Source organism: Mustela nivalis, assembly GCF_964662115.1.
Source record: "Mustela nivalis genome assembly, chromosome: 6".
NCBI lineage: Eukaryota > Metazoa > Chordata > Mammalia > Carnivora > Mustelidae > Mustela > Mustela nivalis.
In genome coordinates this window covers 33,925,355-33,947,982 of record NC_139025.1, presented here as the reverse complement: position 1 = coordinate 33,947,982, position 22,628 = coordinate 33,925,355, and the positions used below count along the sequence as shown (strand labels likewise).

Here is a 22,628-nt window from a genome sequence, read left to right as displayed (position 1 = left end):
GGAAAGACTGTAATGCTACTATAATAAGATATTGTGGTTTTGATAGACCAATGGACTAGAAACAGACCCTGTTATATATAAGAATTTGGTGGTATCATGAATCGGTGGAACAGTTAAGAATTATTCAATAAGTGGTGTTAGAATAATTGTTAATCACTTGGAAGAAAAGAAATGAAGTTAAAGTTTCCCCTTAAATCTGTACCAAAGTAAATTCTAGATGGATTAAAGTTAATTATGAAGTAGAAGCTGTAAGAAGCAAAAAAAAAAAAATGTAGGCAAATATTTAATGACCTAGCAGGAGTTTATAAGCACCAAAACAGTGAAAGAAATCACACAGGAAAGGTGGATCATTCTTAACATATAAGAGTTGAAAACTTCTATAATAAAAGCTACCATAAGTATAGTTAACAGATACATGAAAAAACTGACAGACTATTTCTGACAAATGTAACAAAATGTATACACACATGCACACATCTACCTGTTGGGCAGAGAAGAAACAACTTGTGTCTCTTAAGCATTTTGGGATAACACTGTCCTGGAAAAATGCATGTGCTGCATAGGCAAACTAACAGGCATGTACCACACATACACATGCCCACAGCTTTCAATATAATTTTAGGAGACTCAACAAGTTTCACAAGAGTTTTATGGACCACAAAGAAGTGCCTGGTAAATATGACTAAACCTCTCCCTCTCCATTAAATAAATTTGTTTTATAGATTTGTAATGTTGAATATTGTTGAAAATATTGCTAATGGGATGTAAATTAGTAGAACTTCTCTGGAAAGCTGTTTGGTTTTTAAAATGTCAGAATCTTACTTAAAAATTCTATTTCTAGGAGCTATTTTAAGAAAACTTCAGACTCTCAAATTTTTATTCAACTATGATCATTATGTATTGAAATGCTTATTATTTATAGTAGCAAAAAATTAGAAGGAAGTAACCTGAATGCTCAACTTTAATGTAATGGTAATTTAAAATATGGTTTAGCAATGCAACGGAGTATAAAACATTATATATAATGTTTTAAAAAGAGTACTTGGCAACGTGGGAAAATTATTAAAATAAACTGTTAAATGAGAAAAGCAAATACTCAAAGATATTTTTTTAAAAAGTTGTTTCTAGGTGATTGGACTGTTGGTGGTTTTAAATTTATTTCTGTATTCCTCATTTTTATAGTGAGTATGTATTTTATACTTCAGATGCTTGGGGAAAATGTTACTCTATTTTGTATAATTTTTTGAATTTTACTTAATACATAAAACGATAGTGATTTAATTCTCAAAAATATATGCAATGGTTTTTTTTTGAAAACTTGATGCTTCAAGAAAGTTTATCTTAAAACACGTGTTGAATTAAGACAGAAACAATTAATTTTTGGATACCTTTTCCTTCTCCTACTAGAAGTGGAAGACTTGTTTTCTTCACTTAAACATATCCAACATACTTTGGTAGATTCTCAGAGCCAGGAGGATATCTCACTGCTTTTACAACTTGTACAAAATAAAGATTTCCAGAATGCATTTAAGATACACAACGCTGTTACAGTACACATGAACAAGGCCAGTCCTCCTTTTCCTCTTATCTCCAATGCACAAGATCTTGCACAAGAGGTATGTATTCTGAACATCTGCTGGAAGTATACAAGCTAATTGTTAGTGAAAGTAAGGGAGTATTATTGGAAAATACTGATGTGAATGTAAGTCTTGTTTGAATTAATTAGTATTGAGCTCATTTTAATAACTTGTTAGGAAATTGCTATATGAATTTTATCCTGAAAAAATATATACTTCAAAGTCAGAGCCTTGTTCCATGAGAAGTGTTTGTTCTATATATAAAATCACATGTTTGCATAGTAAGGTAAATATTTGTCTAACTTACTAAAGGGAAGTTTTTTAGTCCTTTTATAAGTGTATAGTTTTATTTTAAGCATTATACATTATAAACTGAGATGAGTACTGATGAGATTAAATTCTATATGATAAACAGGTGTCCTAAATGTATAACTTCTAAAATTTGTTGCTTGTAAATATTTTGAAGTTTTTCCTGTATACAAACTCTATAGAATTCCAAAAAATTAAATTTTAATGTATGGTGAGAGTTTCTTTCATTAACATTCTGACTTTGAAGTTCTAGTTTCTGCTGTTCGTTGATGTTGGTATTTAGGTCTAATGTATTCTGCAAATGTCTTTTAAATTGAAGATTTTAAAAAGATATAAATAAGCCATCTCCTGTTTTTTGGGGGGGATGGAATGCTATCCATATAGGATTTTAAGTTACTTTGATATTATAAAAACTAAAAATTCTGGAAGCCTACCAAATAAATCTATTTCATTGAACCCAGACACAAGACAGAAAATGGGTTCTGGGGAAGGGTAGGACTTTGAGACCTACAGGCCTTTAAAATATCTTAGGAGGCATTTTTTCAGATGAGCACAGAATGCATTTTCTTTATTTAGGTACATACAATGGACAAAAATCCTACGTGCAGGAGTGGCTGAGAGAAGTCTGACGTTACCCAGGGTAGGAGAGTGTGACCTAAGGACATATTCTAGAGAGGAAATTTTCTATCCACTAGAATTTAAAAGAGCTAGTTAAAACCCATTCTTTGTGCTCATCTTTCATTATTGAAATTAAATATGCAAAATTTTTCAAAAAATTATTCCTGTCGTTTTACTTATCATAGTTGAAATGTTTTTTTCCAAAAATGGCTTTCCTTATAGAAATAAAAATAATCATTACTTTTATTTATTTATTCACAAATATAGGTAACTTTTATTGTGTAGGATAGGGAGGGATGCATATTAATTATGATCATTTCTTCCCTGTCTTTGTCTAACTGGGTCTTTGTTTTGTTGAATAGAGCAATGGGTGGGAAAGAGAATGAGATAAGAAAGGCAAAAATTGCTCCAATTAAAGAAAGTAGCACAGACAACAGAAAGGGTGAAAAGAAAAAGGATAAGAGAGGCAACATAGCTTAAAAAGTTTTAGGAGTTGAGTGCAAAGAACTACAAGTGGCTTAAAGAGTTAAATGCTTTGGGAAAGAAAGAAAAGGTTTCTTCAAAAGAACTTTAAAAAATTAATTTGAAAATTAGTTTTAAGATAGTCAACATATTTACAAGCTTCACAATTTTAAAAGTACCATAAAGAGGAGACTTTCTGAACATTTGCTATCATATCCTTAAAAATATGTTCAGTAATACTCAAGAATTGTGTTGCTTGGATGGTGGTTAGATATATGGCTGATAGTCACCTTGGGCTGAGACTGCTCTCAAATGAGTACAAACTGACGGACCTATACAGGGCCACAGTGTATGTGATTGTGCTGCTATGTGAATAACTTCCCCTGTTGCTGTGTCTGCACAACTGTGTGACAGCTCTAACTTAAGAGTGCATAACACTTAAGAAAAGTATATACTCATTTCATCTTTTTTTTTACCTTTTTTTTTTTTTTTAACTCATTTCATCTTAGCAGAGTGTTAAATCTGATGACAATCCTAAAAATTTGAATGGATTCGTTGCCTTTATTTTACAGCTGGAAAAATGTTAGCAATCACCTAATTTAATTCGTTTTATATTTCTGAATATTGATAAGTGAGGTCAGGTGATATTTCGTGAGTGGCTTAAGACTAGGCTGCTCATCTGTCCAGTGCCTACTGTTTACACTTTAGCTTTTATAATTCCAGCCATTTTAATATGCACTGAAGAAATTATCTCATGCGTCATTTGTATCATTTTTAAATGAAAATTGAAGTAAAACAGAACCAAAAAAATACAAACCTAGAAATTTAGCAAAAGAATATCCTAAAACATTAGGAAGTATTCTTTGTTTTTATAGCTTTTTTAAGTAGTATTTTTATAGTTTTGGGGTTAAACAGTAGGTATTATGTAATAGATAATAATGCCTATGAAAACTTCTTATATTGAGATCCAGATTTAATCTTTGACAATCTAGAATATAAATAATCACAAATCAAGGGTTTTTTTTTTTTGTCACTGAAGTGCTTTTATCAAGAAAAGGTTGAAAACGTGGGTTTCATTTAATGAACTTGTGCTTATTCAGTAAAAATGTAAGCCAGCAGACTACAAAATAGTATTTTATTTTATTAGTTGATTTTTGAGATATTGAGATATATATACATGTGCATACATATATAAATACATATATATGTAACAAAAACTTGAATCTTAAAGAACTTTTATGAATTAATAAGAAAAAGACTATTCAGGTTTTTTTTAATAGGCAAGGGACTTAAAGAGACACTCACAAAAAGAGAAAATCCAGATAGCCAATAAGGATGAAAAGGTGTTCAGATCATTAGCTAACAGAAATGCAAATTAAAACAAAATGAAATACCACTGCATAGACACTGAAATGACTAAAATTTTAAAAAGGGACTGACAATATCAAATATTGGTGAACTTACAGAATAGTTGAAACTCTTACACATTACTGGTAGAGTATAAATTGGTACTGCCACTGTGGAAAGTGTTTGGCAAACTAAAACTTAACATACCTATGTGTTATGACCCAGCAGTTCCATTTTGGGTATGTACCTGAGAGAAATGAAAACATCAATACAAAGACTAAGTACAAATACTGGTTATAGCATTTACATAATAACTGGAGTCAACACAGGTGTCCATCGACCAACACAGGTGTCCATTGACCAGTGAAAGTTGAGTCTTACTGAGGAAGAACAATGAATAAAATATTACAGTCTGATGAGAAGTACTATGATGGCAGTGTTTGTAAGGTACCAAGAGCATGAGATAGGTGTACCTGATTTAAGGGGAGAGGATGGGAGAAAGGAAGAAATGTAGAAGGAAATTTAATTTGCTGAGTCTTGAAGGATGATTGATATATAGGAAGTCTAGGAAAGAGGAAAACCCGTTCCATTGGATTCGAAGACCATAGTGACTGAGGAAGTCTGGCATATTTCTTCAACAATGAGTAAAGGGTAGAATATAATCTTAAAAGTTAGAGTCCATATCCTGAAGGCTGGATAAGCCATATTAATAAGTTTAAATTTAACTTATGATGGATCTATGTTGCTAAATATTTTTAGATAATTAATTTATATGAATAGATGAAAGGAGAAAACCATATGATCAACTTGATGATGCAGAAAAGATACCTGAAAAAAATTTAGTACCTTTCTCTTGATGATGAAAATTCTTAGAAAGCCAGGCATATTGTGTTGACTTAATAAAAAAAATAATATCAGTTATCAACAGGGAGCATCCTGTGTAATGGTGAAATACCCAACTTACTGCTTTTTAAGCCTGGAATAAGACAGTCTACGACCCTCACCTCTACTATTCAACACTCTCTAGAGGTACTAGCTAGTGCAGTGAAACAGGAAGAAGTAATGAAATACAAAGTTTTGGAAGAACAGCAAACCTATGAAGTTGTTTCTAATTTGAATAGGCTGAATTAATTTGAGGTAGTAAAACCTTGGTTCATTTGATATTTAATACAAAGCCTGTTAAAATATGGATATAATTTGTACACATGCAAACATATCCTATTCAAACATGCATGTCAGAAATGTTGGAAGAAATAAATTATTCAGAAAGCTATCTTCAGGTGGTGGATGGATAGGTAATTTTCTATTTTGATGTGTTTCCCAAATAAGAAAAAGTCACTATAAAGAAAAGTTTAAAGCAAGAAATTTATAAGTTGTGTGAGGTCAAGAACGGAGGCATAAAGTATGGAGGCTGTTGTAATTGTCCAGATGTAAGATTTTGAATAGCAATTGAATAAGAAGTGAAGAAATATAGAAGACTAATAGTATTGGACATATTGTTCCTATATGGAGGATAAACGTAAAGGGGGCATCAAGGATGACTTCCTGCCCTCTCTGATTGAGGTCATCAAACATTGAGTGCTGTTTGCCAGGCATTCTGCAAATAGCCAAATAACAAAGCTGAAAATGGTAAGTTCCATCTTCAATGAGTTCAGTCTAATCCCATCAATAATTTTAAATGTGTTCAAACTTATTGAGTATACATGTTATCTAAGCAAATAGGATAGGACAGTTCGGGCAGCTGGGAGAGCTACATCATAGGGAGCATTCATAATCATCGTAGGAAGACAGCATGATGCATACAGAGAACGACAAACAGTTTAGGGCTGGCTGGTCCAAAAAGGTTAAGGCATGAGGAATGCCAGGTGATAGGACTGGAAAAGAAGCAAAAGTCAGATGATGCTAAGGAACTTGGGTTTGATCCTGTAAATGACAGCCAGCAAGACTCAAATGTTAATATTTCTATTCTAGAATTGAACAGGATATTTAATGACAAGGGAAAATAAAATATTTTTTAAATTAATATCAAATCAAAGGACTTACAGAATTGTTTAAATAGCATGATCACCTTTCACTAAAAGTAAGTGTAATGAATAAACAGATTTTCCCATAGTTTTGGGGTTACGGGCATATTTTTTTTGGTAACCAACTTTATTGATACAATTTACATATGCTTAAAATGGGCGCATTGATTGAATAGTTCAGTATGTTTTGACATATACACCTGTGTTATCAATCTGTCACCAGATTATAGAAACATTCGTGATTCCACTAAGCTCCCTTGTGACCCTTTACAAATAATAACCATCTCCCTCCCACTCCCCAGGCCCTCGGCCTTCACTGATTTGTTTTCTGTTTTTACAAATTTGCCTTTTCTGGGCATTTCATATAAATGCAGTAAGATAATACGTAGTCTTTTATGTCTGACTTTTTCAAATTCATCCATGTGTCACATATATGAGATTTTGTAACTTCTTGCTGAGTAAGTAGTATTCCATTATATAAGTATCCCATGGTTTGTTTAACCACTCACCTATTAATGGATGTTTGAGTTATTTCCTGTTTATCATTCTAGTGGATGGGTAATGGTATATCATTTTAGTTTGTACTCACATATATTGAGCATTTTTCATAGGCTCTTGCCCTATCTTCTTTTGTAACATTTTGTCAGATTTTTTTCCCATTTAAAAAGTTAGATTCTTGGTCTTAATGGAGTTGTAAGAGTTCTTACTGCATTCTAGTTACAGGTCCTTTTGTCAGATATATATCTTGTGAATTTTGGTAAAAACAAAGATAAGGATAGTATAGGAGGATATATACCAAATGAGTCTCTCTGGGTTTGAGGGTTATTATAATGACTTTTATTTCCTTCTTTTTGATTAACTATTTTCCAGTTTTTCACATTTAACATATACCATTTCTATAATTTAAAAAATTAGTTTAAAAATGAAAAACAGGGGTGGGGGGTATCAATAGAGTACCTGGGTGATGGGCATTAAGGAGGGTATGTGATGTAATGAGCGCTGGGTGTTATATACAACTAATGAATCACTGAACTCTACCCCAGAAACTAATAATACACTCTATGTTAATGAATTGAATTTAAGTAAAATGTTTTCTTAAAGAAAAAAAGATTTTGAGTCTGAAAGAAAATAGAGAAAAATAGTGTAATTGGAAAAGGGTATTAGCTCAGGACAGTATTTCCTTTCTTTCTTTCTTTCTTTTTTTTTTTTTTCCCCTAAAGATTTAATTTATTTGAGAGAGAGAGTGTGTGTGTGACAAAGAGCACAAGTGGGGAGGAGTGGGAGAAGCAGGCCCCCACTGAGCAGGGAGCCCAATGTGGGGCTCAATCCCAGGATCCCAGCATCAAGACCTGAGCGGAAGGCAGACACTTAACCAATTGAACCCCCAGGGTGTCCCAAGAGGTGTTTTTTGTTTGTTTTGGGTATTTTCTTTTTAAAGATAAGAGATTAGAGCATTTTTATAGGCCAATGGAAAGGAAGCAGTACAATATAAGAATAGCCTTTTAATTCCTTAGTCCTTTGTAGAAGTAGTTGATGATATGTGAGGACACTAAAATAGGTAGCATCTGGACTAATAGGGAAAGGAAATAAACACTTACAAGGAGCTCTACGTTTCTATAGAAGGGAAGATCTCAGAGATGTTTGGGAAAGGATTTAAAAGGAAAAGAGTCTATATACAAAATTATTATCGAGTTGATTTGGTACACACTGTGTACCCTTAGTACATTTTTAATCCAGAATTTTCTTTTCAGAATTAATTTTTCCAGCTATCAAAAGTTCAGGATCAGGGACTATAAAGTTTATTTTATTTTATTTAAGATTTTATTTATGAATTTGACAAAGAGAACATGTGCACAGCAGGGGTTGCAGCAGGGAGAGGAAGAGGTTCTGGCTCACAGAGCGTGGAGCCTGATGTGGAGCTTGATCCCAGGACCCTGGGATCATGACCTGAGCCAAAGGCAGACACTTAACAACTGAGCCACGCAGGCACCCCTATAAAGTTCATTTTAAATTAGCCTAGATTTGATATATTTTAAAAAGACACCTTATCTGAAAAAGCAACATTTAATTGCCCACAGTTTTGGGTTACTGCACTAGTCCATTAGTAAGGCTTTAATAGAATTCTTGAAGAAGATAATAATTGCTATGCTAGCTATGCTGTTTATACATACAGAACTCTACAATTAGAAACATGTTTGTCTAGGAACCAAAACAAGAAACAGGCTGGTTTGGGAACTGTCATTGCTTTGATCCACTTGTGGTCAAATGAGGTAATCCCCAAATCTCTTAGGTTTGATAGGGGAATTACTAGTAAAATGATTTAAAATAGCCAGAAGAAGTATTAGAGAATTACTGTTTTAATCGTGAGTTATTTACATAAAAAACACTATGTATGAATTTATATGTTTTAACAAATGGTGATAATTTTGTTTTTGTTAGCTGAATTATTGCATAGCACTCTTTTTGGTGGGTTATTGAGTGGTATTGATAACAGAACATATATAGAATCATATTTGGGGAAGAATAGTCCACAAAGCAAAATTTGTACCTTTAAATATTTGTGGTAAAGGAAAGAAGATTGAAAATAAATGAACTGGGGGTGCCTGGGTGGCTCAGTTAAGCATCCAACTCTTGATTTTGGCTCAGGTCATGATCTGACCTGGATGGGATGGAGCCTTGCATTGGGCTGCAAGCTCAGTGGGGCATCTGTTTGAGATTTCTTTTTCTCCTTCCCCCGGGCCCCTCCCCCACTAGCACTCTTCTAAATTACTAAGTAAATAAAATTTTAAGTGAACAGAATATCCAGCCTAAATTAGAAATTTAAAAAGGGAATAAATTACAGCAGAGGAAAGGAATTGGATTATTTAAATGGATTATTTAAATAATTATTTAAATAATATTATATAAATAATTATTTAAACAACAGATTTAAACTTAGAAGCTGGGTTTTTGAAAAGTATAAGAAAGTAGAGAAACTTTTGACAAGTTACTATAAAGGAAAAAATTCCAGTAACATTAGGAAATCCACCCTTAAAAACTCTACCATGCCTAGATGATTTTATGTACAAGCTCTATCAAAACATTAAAGAACATATAATTCTTGTGTTAAACCATTTTAATACAGACTATTTCCGACCCAATGTACTAGGATAGTACAATCTAGATCCTAAAACCAGACCAGTAGTTTTGTAAACCAGTGTACATAACTGCACTCAACAAGTAGAGGCCGATCCAGTTTAGGCACGTTAACATAGAAATCTTAGAATGAATGTAACTATGAATAACTCACATCTAGAAATATATTAAGGTAGTAATTTATTGTGTGCCTAGGTACCATGCTAAGCAGTTTATATGGATTATCTGAATCTTTTAAGAACCTTGAATGGTAGGTGCCATTCTACAGATAAGGGAATAAAGGCTAAAAGAAATTCATCATAATCAAGTGGCATTCATCCTAGGAATACAAGAATTGTTCAACCTCAGATTTTTTAATGTAATTACCAGCACCTGTGACATGGTAGTTCCATTACTCTCATGTAAGTTATCTCGTTAGTCTGTGAGGCTTTAAAGTGTCATCTCTGATTTAAAATATAATTGTATAAACATATGATTTTATTTTATTTTTTTAAAGATTTTATTTACTTATTTGTCAGATCACAAGTAGGCAGAGAGGCAGGCATAGAGAGAGGGAAGCAGGCTCCTTGCTGAGCAGAGAGCCCAATACGGGGCTTGATCCCAGATCCCTGAGATCATGACCCAAGCTGAAGGCAGGAGCTTAACCCACTGAGCCACCTAGGCGCCCCTAAATATATGATTTTGAGACTATAACCATTAACTGTTAGAATAGTTTTTCTTCTCTTATGTAATCATTATTAGTCTATTTTGTAGTATGCTAGAAAACCTTTCAAGAAGCAAGTCATTCATAGTTGTAAATACCAAAATCTAGTCTAATGTGTTTTTTAAATAAAGAATCCTGTTAACAATGATAACAAGGTTGAAAACTGTGTGAGAAGAAATACATTCCTTTTTTCTCTCACAGTTCTTTGTAGTGCCTTTCTTTCTTACAAGTAGTTTCTTAAAAGTTTAAATTGTACCTTTCTTTAATATACCTGTGTAGATGTTGGTGATACTTCCTATAATCTAGGAAAAATAATCATATGTTTCTTAGGTACAAACTGTTTTGAAGGCAGTACACCAGAAGGAAGGACAAGAATTAACTGCTTTGCTGAGTGCGCCACATATTCAGGTAGAACATGAACAGAATGATACATGTGATTTTTCCAGTAGTCAAAGTCTCTGATAAGTCTCCTGGGGCTTGAAGAGACCTCAGACATTACCTCTGCAGCCTGTTTGGTTTATAACTCACACTGCAAAATAATTACTGTGTTGGAATAAATGTGTATATACACACACACATTATTTTTTGATTATATACTTTTATATTTAAAATTAATCACATTAGTTTTGAAATAACTTTGTTTTCTGTACAAAAATTCTTCCCTTTTTTGGTTGTATTTTCCATGTTGGGCCTTTAAATTGATTTTGTTATTATGAAATTTAATAAGTATTTAGGCTTTCATAACCCATCCCAGAGTTACCTTGCTATATGTAGCACATTTTTTTTTAATAGCTATAAGAACTACAGGGTTGCATCTATACTTCAATTAGAAAATTTGGAAGCAGATCTGAATATACAAATAATTATTTTTTGTATATATAATAATATATATAATGTGTATATATTACATATATGTGTAATATATATTACATATATTGCATATAATGTAATTAAATAATCTTCTAAAGCTTAGAATATTAGTCTGCGTAATTAGATTAAATTCTCTCTACAGAAATAAATCATGCTGCTACTTCAAATGCTGTGTATTCCTTTGAAACAGGCACTTTTACTGGCCCACGATAAGGTGGCTGAGCAGGAAATGCAGCTAGAACCCTTTACAGATGAGAGAGTTTATGAAAGCATTGGCCAGTATGGAGGAGAAACTGTAAAAATAGTTCGTATAGAAAAGGCTCGAGATATTCCACTGGTAAGTGCTCCACATCTCTGATCTGAGATCCTTTCTACACAGGGATCTTATGTATGGCAGACAGCTGAAGACCCCTGTACACTTCTAGTAGTTTTTCTTTCCTTTTCTTTTTTAAAAAGATTTTATTTATTTATTTGACAGAGAGATACCGCGAAAGAGGGAACACAAGCAGGGTGAGTGGGAGAGGGAGAAGCAGATTCCCCGCTGAGCAGGGAGCCCCGGGTGCAGGCTCCATCCCAGGACCCTGGAGTCATGACCTGAGCCAAAGATAGATGCTTAACGACTGAGCCACCCAGGCGCCCCTAGGTTTTCTTTTCTGAGGTTGATTTCCTGGAGTTCTTTTATGTCCTTATATTGTCAGTTGAGAAAAATTTGTTCATCTTTTCTTACCTATAATTTGATGAAAATAATAGCTTGTAATACAAAGAACTGTGAGAGAAAAAAGGAATGTATTTCTTCTCACACAGTTTTCAACCTTGTTATCATTGTTAACAGGATTCTTTATTTAAAAAACACATTAGACTAGATTTTGTAATAATAGCTTGTAAAAAAAAGGGACAAGTTATCTGCTTCATTATTCTCCCAACTTTAAAAAAAAAAAGTAATTAGAAATTCTCATCTTTGCACTTCATTAATTCTTTTGAAATACAGTTACTTATATAGTTTACATATACTTAGATGTATTCCTTAATGTTAATATTTGTTTAATTTTAAAAATTTTTTGTTTTGTTTAATGTTTTTATTTTTATTTTTTTCTTATATTCAGCTAGCTAGCATTTTTAGTGTTTTATATGTAAAACTTCTTCAATCGCTTTTCTAAGTCTGCTGCAGTTGCCTTAATTTTCTTTCTTTTATTTTCAGAGAAATAATCTTGAATCTTCATGTTTCAAATTAGGTCTTGAATAGTTTGGTACATAAAATAAGGACTGTATTTTATAGGCAGTTTATGTAACTAGGTTTTCCCCCCACCAGAAAAAAACGAACTGGGAAAGTTATAACAAAATTTTAAAATAAAAGTTTAGGAGAAAAATTTTACATATTCTGTCTACTTTTAAGCTTTATTCTGTGTTTCATATTTCAGTTTTTTAAGTGCTTATATTTCAGTTGTGAATAATACATTTTAATTTGAAATGGTGCTGCTATAATATTTAATATTTAATAATAAATGAGATTTTTCATCCCTTAATCATATTCTGAATTTTTAAAAAGGATTTTTATAGTTATGTCGTATACACTAATTATATCTTAGTATAACTATTTGAATAGCATCCAGCATATATAGAACAAATTTGATTTTAGGTCTTCACATTATTGTTAAGTAAGTGCATTTTTCTGTTGTTGTATACTTCAAAAGTCTGCTTGATTTTAGAATTCAAATGAAAACAGCGTGTCAGAAGCAGAAACTCTTGTGAGGAAAATGGTCAACTTTCAAAGCTAATTATCATGTTTAGTTGTGTAAAGTTCATTTTTTTCTCAAGATAAATGAAGGCTAATATTGTTGAATAGAAACATTTAAATGAAGAAATGTTTAATTAAAAAGTACATTTTAAAATTAGATACTGGCTTTTTTTAGGGTGCTACAGTTCGTAATGAAATGGATTCTGTCATCATTAGTCGGATAGTAAAAGGAGGTGCTGCAGAGAAGAGTGGTCTGTTACATGAAGGAGATGAGGTTCTGGAAATTAATGGCATTGAAATTCGAGGGAAAGATGTCAATGAGGTTTTTGACTTGTTGGTAAGTTGATACAGAAGAATGACTGATAGGTTCTTAAAAGCTGGGTTTTTTTTTGTTATTTACTTAAAAATGCAATATTTTAAAAAAATATTAAGAACATTAGACAATTTCTAGCCTAAAATTCACATGATATAATTATTCCCACAATATTTATTAGTAGAGTTTTATTTTGTTGTGTTTAGCGCTGATATTTTTTTATCTTGAGCTTTCTTACTTCTAGGTATATTTTATTTGCCTCTGAAATCAGTAATATAACTAATTCTTCAGCATGTATTTATTGAGTACCTGTTACATGCTAGCCACTAGGAAAATAGTGACAAAACAAAGTCCATGCCCTCATCATTTTTTAAGTTCTTTTTTTTTTTTTGTATTTTCTTCAACTGATTGGTCTTTCCTTAACAATATTAGGTAATAGCATGGTATTAATGTACACTGTCCAATATAATAGCCACTAGCTACATGTGCTAGTTATTAAGATTTAAATAACATTCTATTCCCCATTCTTACTGGCTGCATTTCAGGTATTCAGGAGCAGTACGTAGCTGAGGCCCTCTATATTTAAGATATAGAACATTTCCATCATCGTAGAAGTTTTTGTTGGACAGTGCCAATATAATCAGAAAGCCATTTAAAGTTAGTCTTTGAGGGCAATTTATGATCACTTTGTATATATCCACACACCATATTCATAGTCTCATTTACTTAGCATCAGTGTTACAGTAGAATCTCTCCTATCTGCTGATGTTTGTTGAAGAATCTAGAAAACATCCTTACTTTCACCTATCCTCATTCATTGCTTTGGTAATGCAGTGTCAGTAGTTGTTTTTAGGCCTCGTTTTATTGGTTGTTGTCTCTCTTGAGCACTACTCCCCGCAATGTCAGGACTAGAAGTTGTGATTACTATTCAGGCTGGAGGTATCTGAACAAGTCAGTCAGTGGTGTAGTGGGAAATAATAGTTTACAGTAACACTATTCAGTCAAAAAAACTGGGTGACAGAGACCAGGTATCTGGGAAGTAAGAGTATATTTGTGTATTTGCATCACTTTTCTAATCCTGGTCACAATTACTATTTCAAATTCTACTGTATTAAAATTGATGTTTGCCAGAGTAGATAACCCAGAACTGTTACAGCACTGTGGTATCTTCCAAACCTTCACTGTGAAATCTTCCTAAGTTTACACTAAATGGAAGACAAAAACCAAAGAGTTCTGGGCTTACGTTGCTTTCTCCAGTGGACCAGAACTACAGAATGCCACATTCCTGGGTAGCTCTACTATATAATGGAATCCATGGAAAGTCTAATTTATGCTCCCTGATGAAATGGCATTCATCTTTACCAACTTTTTAAGAAGTCTTCTAGGGTATCCAGAATAGTTCAGTTTAAGGAATATTCATCATAACATCATAGAACATTTTTATAAAGATAGATTTTTTAAATAACCTCATCTTTCTATTACAGTCTGATATGCATGGTACTCTGACATTTGTTCTGATTCCTAGTCAACAGATTAAGCCGCCTCCTGCCAAGGAAACAGTAGTAAGTGATTTTTTTTTAATGTTCATTATTTATTGTGTGATGTCTACTGTTTAATTAATAAACTTTATTTTTTAGAGTAGTTTTAGGTTCACAGCAAAATTGAACAGAAAGTTACCACATATGCATAACTGCCTCCATTATCAGCATCTTGTATCATTTGCTACATCAGTGAATCGATGCTTTCATTATTTCTCATTAGGATTCACTCTTGGTATTGTACATCCTTTGGGTTTTGATGAATGTATAATTTATATGTATCCACCATTGTATCATACAGAATAGTTTGCCCTAAAAATCCTCTGTGCTCTGCCTATTTATCACTTCCTTTCCCTCCATAACCCATGGCAACCACTGATCTCTGTAATTTTGCCTTTTCCATAATGTCATATAGCTGGAATCATATAGTATGTAACCTTTCCAGATTGGCTTTTTTCACGAGTGGTAAGCATTTGTGTTTCCTCCATGTCTTTCCTTAGCTTTTGGTAGCTTTTTTTTTTTTTTAAGCGCCAAATAATATTCCATTATCTGGGGTTATACAATAATTTATCCACTTACCTACCAAAGAATATCTCTATTGCTTCCAAGTTTGGTAGTTACCAATAAAGCTGCCATAAACATCCTTGTGCAGGTATTTTTGTGTGGACATATTTTCATCTGATTTGGGTAAATACCAAGGAATCAAAAACTTAAATCCACACAGAAACTTACACATGAGTGTTTACTTTTGAGTATTAGAAATGTCTCTTTATTTATTTTTTATTTATTTATTTATTAGATTTTTTTTTTATTAGAGCACAAGCAGCGGGAGGGGGAGTGGAGGAAAGACTACCCACTGAGCAGGGAGCCCAACATGGGGCTTGATCCCAGGACCTTGCCATGACCCGAGCTGAAGGCAGATGCTTCACTGACTGAGTCACGCAGGCACCCCTAGAAATGTCACTGTAATTATTTCTTTGATTCAACTAAAGGGTAAATTCAGTAGTTTCTATTTAAAGAAATATTAATATTTCAAATATATTGAACTCTGAAAAGTAAAAAAGTAGAATATACTTTTCTTCCAGAATTTCTTATGACTTCTAACTTGTCAGAAATTTTCTGTCATTATAGGTTGTTTATTTCACTTAAACATACTTAGAGTAGGGAGGAGAAGTGCTTTTACAAAGTATGCACGACTTTGGGGTACCTGGGTGGCTCAGTGGGTTAAGGCCTCTCCCTTCGGCTCAGGTCATGATCCCGAGGTCCTGGGATCGAGCCCTGCATCAGGCTTTCTGCTCGGCAGAGAGCCTGCTTCCCCCTCTCTCTGCCTGCCTCTCTGCCTACTTATGATCTATCTCTGTTTGTGAAATAAATAAATAAAATCTTTTTTAAAAAAACAAAAAACAAAGTATGCACAACTTTAACTCTAGAATATGTAGTGCTCTTTTATGTTAAACCTTTTTTTTAACTAGCTGTAGTAACAGACTTAATTACTATAGGACCTAACAGTTCTACTCCTAGGTGGAGATTTGAAAACCTACATCCAAGAGAATTGAAAACTTACATCCTCACAAAAAACATACATGAATGTGCATAGCAGCATTATATTATTAACCAGAAAATAGAAACAGCCTAAATATCTGCTAGCTGACAATTGGAAAGTAAAATGTGGTATATCCATAGAAAGGAATATTATTTGGCAATCAAAAGAAATAAAGTCCTGATATAATCTACAACATGCATGAACCTTGAAAAAATTAGGCTAAGTGAAAGAAGCCAGTCACAAAAGGCCATGTATTGGTTCATTTATATGAAATGTCCAGAATAAGTAAATCCAGAGAGACCAAAAGGAGTTTAGTAGTTCCTTAGGTGTAGGGAAGGGGAGTTAAGAGAGCATGGGAGTAATTCCTAATGAGTATGGGGTTTCCTTTTGGTGTGATAAAAATGTAAAATTGTTCATGGTTGCACAGTTCCGAATTTACTAAAAACTAATTGTATACAATAGTGACGTTTATAATGTATGAATTATTTCTCAGTAAAGCTGTTAAACTATAGACTTGAAAATGCTGAGTTACATGGAAGGCTGATGTATTGCGTCTGTTATTGTTTACTTTTACAAAAACTTAACACTTTGAAAGAGGACACAGTTTTATTTTTTTCCCCTCAATATTTCATCACAGTTATGCTTTATCTTTTGGCCATGATTCCACATTTTCCCTTTATTCCTTATGGAACATATTGAAGTTAATGTTGCATCTGCAACCTTCCTCCTGTTAAAGTTCTTTGTAAGAAGAAAAATTAGGAAATAGTTTGTTTCTGAATTCTGGCAGCCCCAGTCTCTGTGCCTTTTCCCATGTCTCTCCTGTGAACAAGAATTTGGCTATTAAATATAGTATCATGATCCAGTTGTATTTTTAAAAAAACATTTCTGGCTGTGTAGAAATTGAATTCGTAGAGCCAATAATGGAAGCAAGGAGATTTAGGAAACTGAATTCATTATAAAGTATGATGATGGCTTAAACTAGGATGATAGTATTGGTGGAAAAATGGATCAAGCTGTGTTCTAGAAGTAGAGATAGCAGGACCTTGTAATGAATGTGGAGGGTAAAGGAAAGAGGAAGTAAGAAGCTTGAGTAACTAACTAGGCAGATAATGGTGCTAATTATTACTAAAGGGAAGTCTGAAGGAAAAACAGATTTGGGGAAAAAAATAAAGAGGTCCATTTTCCAGGTTTGAGGGGCATTCTGGTAGGCATACTGACTACACAGAACTGACTATATTGGAGTGCCTGGGTGTCTCCGTCATTTGGGCATCCAGTTCTTGGTTTTGGCTCAGGGCATGATCTCAGCTCCGTGTAGGGCTTTGTGCCTGTGGCAAGTCTGCTTGAGAGTCTCTTTTTCCCTTTCCCTCTGCCTGTCCCTATGCACTCTCTTTCTCTCTCACTCTAAAATAAATAAACCTTTAAAAAAGAATACGTCAGTCTGGAATTCTAAGGAGAGGTCTGGGCTGTAGTTGTATGTACTGTGGGGAGAGCGGGTCAGAGGAGCAGTCTGTTTATATGTACTTGATGTATTTGCAAAATGTAAAAATAATTGTTTAAGGATGTTCACATTCATAGTTTATGTAAAGAGAACTGGGTTGGAAGGACAAGTTGAGAACCTTTGCTGTCAAATGTATTCACTTTTCTGTTAAAGGTATAAAATGTATTATCTAATTTTCATCTTAATTTTCTTTTTATTTGGAAGAGGATCTGGAATTTTATTATACAGTAAGGCTTTATGAATACATACTAGAAATACACAAAATACAGAAAATTTCAGTGTGTATTAGATGGACATCCGTTTTCAAGTTAGGGCATTTGCTGTATTAAGTTTGCTATTACCCTAAGGTTCATATTTCTGTCTGCCTTCTACTAAGTATCTTTTGGATGTCCCATTGATACTCCAAACTTCACATGTGAAAAAAATGGAAGCAAACAATCTTTTTTTTTTTTTTTTTTTTTTTTAAGATTTTATTTATCTGTTTAAGAGAAAGAGCATGCATGCACATGAGCAGGGGAGGGGGGCAAGTGGCAGAAGCAAACTTCCTGCTGCTGAGCAAGGAGCCCAATGCAGGACTCCATCGCAGGACCCTGGAATCATGACCTGAGCTGAAGGCAGATACTTAACCAGCTGAGCCACCCAGACACCCAAAGATAATCCTTCTTGAGTGGGGATTGGGAGGTGCAATCTCAGGTTGGAGATGGATTTTGAAAACTGTTACTTGACACCGGAAAGGCTTTTCTTGATGCCACCCTTAATTTTACACTGTGAATGAGGGGTAAAATTTAGGCCAAGCTAAAGGAAAATATACTCATTCTTTTCTCCCCATCAATAATTTAAAATTCAAAATAAATAAATCTATAATAAGATAGTAATAAAATAATAAATAAATAAATAAAAACTGAAAAGGAAAATTATGTTGGAGCACTGACTCCCTTAGGAAAGATGTAATTAAATTGATGAGTCATTATCTCTTACCATATCCCCATCGTTAGGACTTAAGATGTGAATAGCTTACGAGCTTATGGGTACTAATAAAAGGCAAAGACAAAAATGTTAAGCTAGAAGATAATTGTCTTTAAACAATTCTATAATCCTATCATTTAAAATTTAGAAGATTTTGTTTTATGTAGAAAACAAACACTGTTTTGGTCAGATACATTGTACTGTTACTACAGTATTGTTCGCCCCTGGAGTTTTCTATAAGGGTCCTCATCTCTCCATTTTAAAAAGGGCTCTATTGGGGGCTCCTGAGTGGCTCCATTTCTTTATTTCTGCTCAGGCCATGATCTTAGGGTCATGAGATGGAGACCTTAAGGGTTCATGGGGCTCCAGGCTGGGTGTGGAGCCTGTTTAAGATTCTCTCTCCCCTTCTCTACTCCCCTCTCTCCGTCACTTAAAAAAGTGAGGAGGGGGGCTCTGTTTTCTTTTGTATGGTAAACTAAATTAGCCACTAACAGAGCTGGAGAAGAGAGATGGATGAAGATAACTTCTAGCACTAATTAGAATTGATCAGTTAAAGTATATGGATAGAAGTCACATAGAGCATGTGCTTGTGCTCAAGGTATTGCTCAGACTTTAACTCAGCCAAATGGGTCATATCTGATGTGAAATAAATCTTGCTCTTAATTTTAGGGGGTACATTTTAAACAGCACTAGATAAACTTGTTATATAAGCAAAGCATTTTTCCTCTGTACTGTTCTTAGTCTACAGAGAGAGAGAGGCCCCATTCCAAACCAAGTCTGAATAGTCAAGTGGTGGCGACACCTAGGCAAGAGGAGAGAGAAACTCATCTCTGGCTGATTTTGTTGACCTTTGGCAAAAGTCACAAACCTAGATACAGCCTCCACAGCAGTCTAGTTTCCCTCAGGGTAGCAGTTCCTAAGGTTTTAAGGTACGCCTTTTTTTTTTTTTTTAAGATTTTATTTGACAGCTCAAGCAGGGGGATCAGCAGACAGAGGGAGAGGGAGAAGCCGACTCCCCGCTGAGCAGGGAGGCTGATGGGGGAGCTCAGTTCCAGGACCTTGGGATCATGACCCGAGCCAAAGGCAGATACCCAACTGACTGAGGCACCCAAGCACCACTTATGGTACATTTTAAATTGCATGTATATAACTATTACCCAGGGAAGCTAGTTAAAGTGCAGAATGCTGAAGTTTGAGATGTGGCATAAGAATTTAGTATTTTGATAAACATTCTAGGCAGGTGATCTCAGCAGAACACTTTGAAAATGTGCTGGATATTGCTTTCAGAAAGTTACTAGATAAAATCATCAGTCAGGTGACCAAGTTAGTCTGATTTTACAGATCTCTAAAAGCCTGATAACAAAAATGATACCTTCACTACCTTAAATAATTCCTGTAATTCCATATTTAGATTTCCAAGACTTTTTGGCTAAAAAGCAACAAATTTAAGCAGATTTTGGAAGCATTGATTGACAGAGATGATAAGCAGAAGTTTTTTTGATAATCCTACATATTAGGTACTTCTAGATTATACTACATCTTGTGCCAAGATTACAAAATTGTATATATATAACCCAGTCTTCAACTCTGTTTTGATTCTCTGCTAACCTCATAGAACTCTCTAAAGTTCACTTTTGGTTTTACCTGGCAAAATTTTCAAGATTTTAATCAAAACTCTGTTTTCACATCAAGAACAAGGCTCATTAGGGTACTCTGTAGTTGAAATTCAGCAGAACACTGTCAGAATGAATGAGGTCTCTTCATCATTAACCCGAGTGAATACTGTGTGATTGTATTTGTATGAAGTAAAATACCAGGGAAAGTAATCTGTGCTTCCAGGAATCAGGATGCTGTTTACTCTTGGAGGACATTAGGGTGGTTAGTGACTGAAAGGGGCATGAGGCAGGGCTTTTGGGGTTGTTGGTGATATTCTGATTCTTGATTTGGGTGCTGGTTAAACAGGTATGTTTCATTTGTGAAAATTCATTGGCCATACACTTAATGATCTTTGTGTGCTATTGAACTTATGGAGTACATCCATGAAAAGCAACCTCCCAAAACAGACTAGCGTGTAAATTCTACATTTTTTAAAAGATTTTATTTATTTATTTGAAGAGACAGTGAGAGAGGGAACACTAGCAGGGGAAGTAGGAGAGGGAGAAGCAGGCTTCTCACTGAGTAGGGAGCCCAATGAGGGGACCCTGGGATCATGACCTGAGCCACAGGCAGATGCTTAATGACTGAGCCACCCAGGCACCCCTAAATTCTACCTTTTTAACTGGATCATTGAATTGCTTTACCTCAGTGTTGTTATTTGTATATATTAGGATTTCGATTTCTTCATTTCCTCTTTACAGTAGTTAGTAATACATTTTTCTGAAATTATAAAAATATCTAATGACACACAAGCATAATTTCTGAAAGAGGCTGCTGCTTCCATGAGAATTCTTGGTTATGCCTTACTGTAGAGGGAGATAATATATATCTTTATCACTTAGAAAGTGATCAGATTTCATCTCCATCATCATTGATTGAGAACAGTCAGTTTTGTGTTTTAGGAACTCTAAAGGATAGACTGTCCTATCATAAAACAGTTTTCGAGGCAGACCATTATTATCTTTATGATAGGTGGCCTCAACTATGACAAGGGTAAAAGGCTTAGTTAAGGAAAGACAAATAACAATTGGATAGAAAAGGACTCTGGATTATAAAATTCTTAGGATGTCAATCAGTTGCTTGGCTCATTGAGCTGCAGTTTAACCTATATGGGGCAGAAACACTCATTGTGCACAGGTGTTAGATTTCATTAGATGAAAATGGACTATTTATAGATTTTGGAAAAGCCACTTAACCAGGTGGGATGAAAATTACAGATGGAGAAGTTGAAAAGAATATTAATTCCTTCATAACTTCTTAGAATTAAGATGACTTTGTTATATCTTACGGAGGTGTTTTGGAGCAAGGAAGACAGGCAGTAACTTAGCTTTCAAGAAGATGCATGTGAATTCTTACCTACCTTTAATGCTGTAAGTCTCACACATTTTTGGATATGAAAAAATATATTGTTAGCAAAAATTATAACTAGTACCATTGTTAAATCTCAAAGCCTACAAATAGAACACAAAAGGAATTTATTATAAATTTGGTTGAGATGATTTTTGCAGTTTGGGGTGTGATTGTTTATGAACCTAAACACATCCCTTTGAAAGAACAGAGAAGTCAAAGGCACAGTTACACTGACTGTGTATTCAAGAAGGGAAGACAGCACTGGGGAAACTGACACTCTCCTATAAAGGTGACAGATGTGGTTAGGTGTAGTCTACCTTTCCACGTTCTTGTGGTTTAGAAATTACATACCTTATTGCAGAGTCATTGTTTTCAAAGGTCAGGGAAGGAGAGTGAAAGGGTTTCGGTTACATTCCCTCCTGCTTCTCTCAAGCCTTTGAGGCCCCTGAGCACTTCAGGCTTGTTAGTGGCTAACAGTGTGATGCTCTGCTTACTCTCATATGGTTCTGTTTGTGTGTTTTTTACTCTTGTACATGTTTACAGTCAACAGAGAGATGAACTTAATTGCAGAAAACAGAGAAGCCTGAGAAAATACTGCTGTTATTTAACTAAACCTCCTCGCTTCCAACTCATAATTGCTTTACACTAATGGAAAATTATAACATTTTAATGTTTATGCTGAATATTTTGTGTTATCATATCATCATTACTGTTGTTTTGAATTTTACCCTTTTCATCTTTTAGATCCATGTGAAAGCTCATTTTGATTATGACCCCTCGGATGACCCTTATGTTCCATGTCGAGAATTAGGTCTATCTTTTCAAAAAGGGGATATACTTCATGTCATCAGTCAAGAAGATCCAAATTGGTGGCAAGCCTACAGGGAAGGGGATGAAGATAATCAGCCTCTAGCTGGGCTTGTTCCAGGTAAAAGACAATATGATAGAACATATTTAAAAGAACATTTAAAATACAAGCCTTCT

The 22,628-nt window shown here is 34.1% G+C and overlaps 1 protein-coding gene across 6 annotated transcripts in view; it reads left to right on the top strand.

Annotated features, from left to right (window-relative positions):
- The window catches only part of PALS1 (protein associated with LIN7 1, MAGUK p55 family member), a 75,604-nt gene that overhangs the window by 36,208 nt on the left and 16,768 nt on the right, over positions 1-22,628 (top strand). For 4 of the 6 annotated variants that reach the window (XM_082734075.1, XM_082734076.1, XM_082734077.1 and 1 more), the window contains 6 exons: positions 1,408-1,616; positions 10,506-10,583; positions 11,236-11,382; positions 12,956-13,117; positions 14,578-14,655; positions 22,389-22,572. In XM_082734075.1, coding sequence (XP_082590201.1) covers positions 1,408-1,616; positions 10,506-10,583; positions 11,236-11,382; positions 12,956-13,117; positions 14,578-14,655; positions 22,389-22,572 — 858 coding nt within the window. The remainder of the gene's footprint in view (positions 1-1,407; positions 1,617-10,505; positions 10,584-11,235; positions 11,383-12,955; positions 13,118-14,577; positions 14,656-22,388; positions 22,573-22,628) is intronic. The other 2 variants (XM_082734080.1, XM_082734079.1) reach the window with 1 other exon arrangement.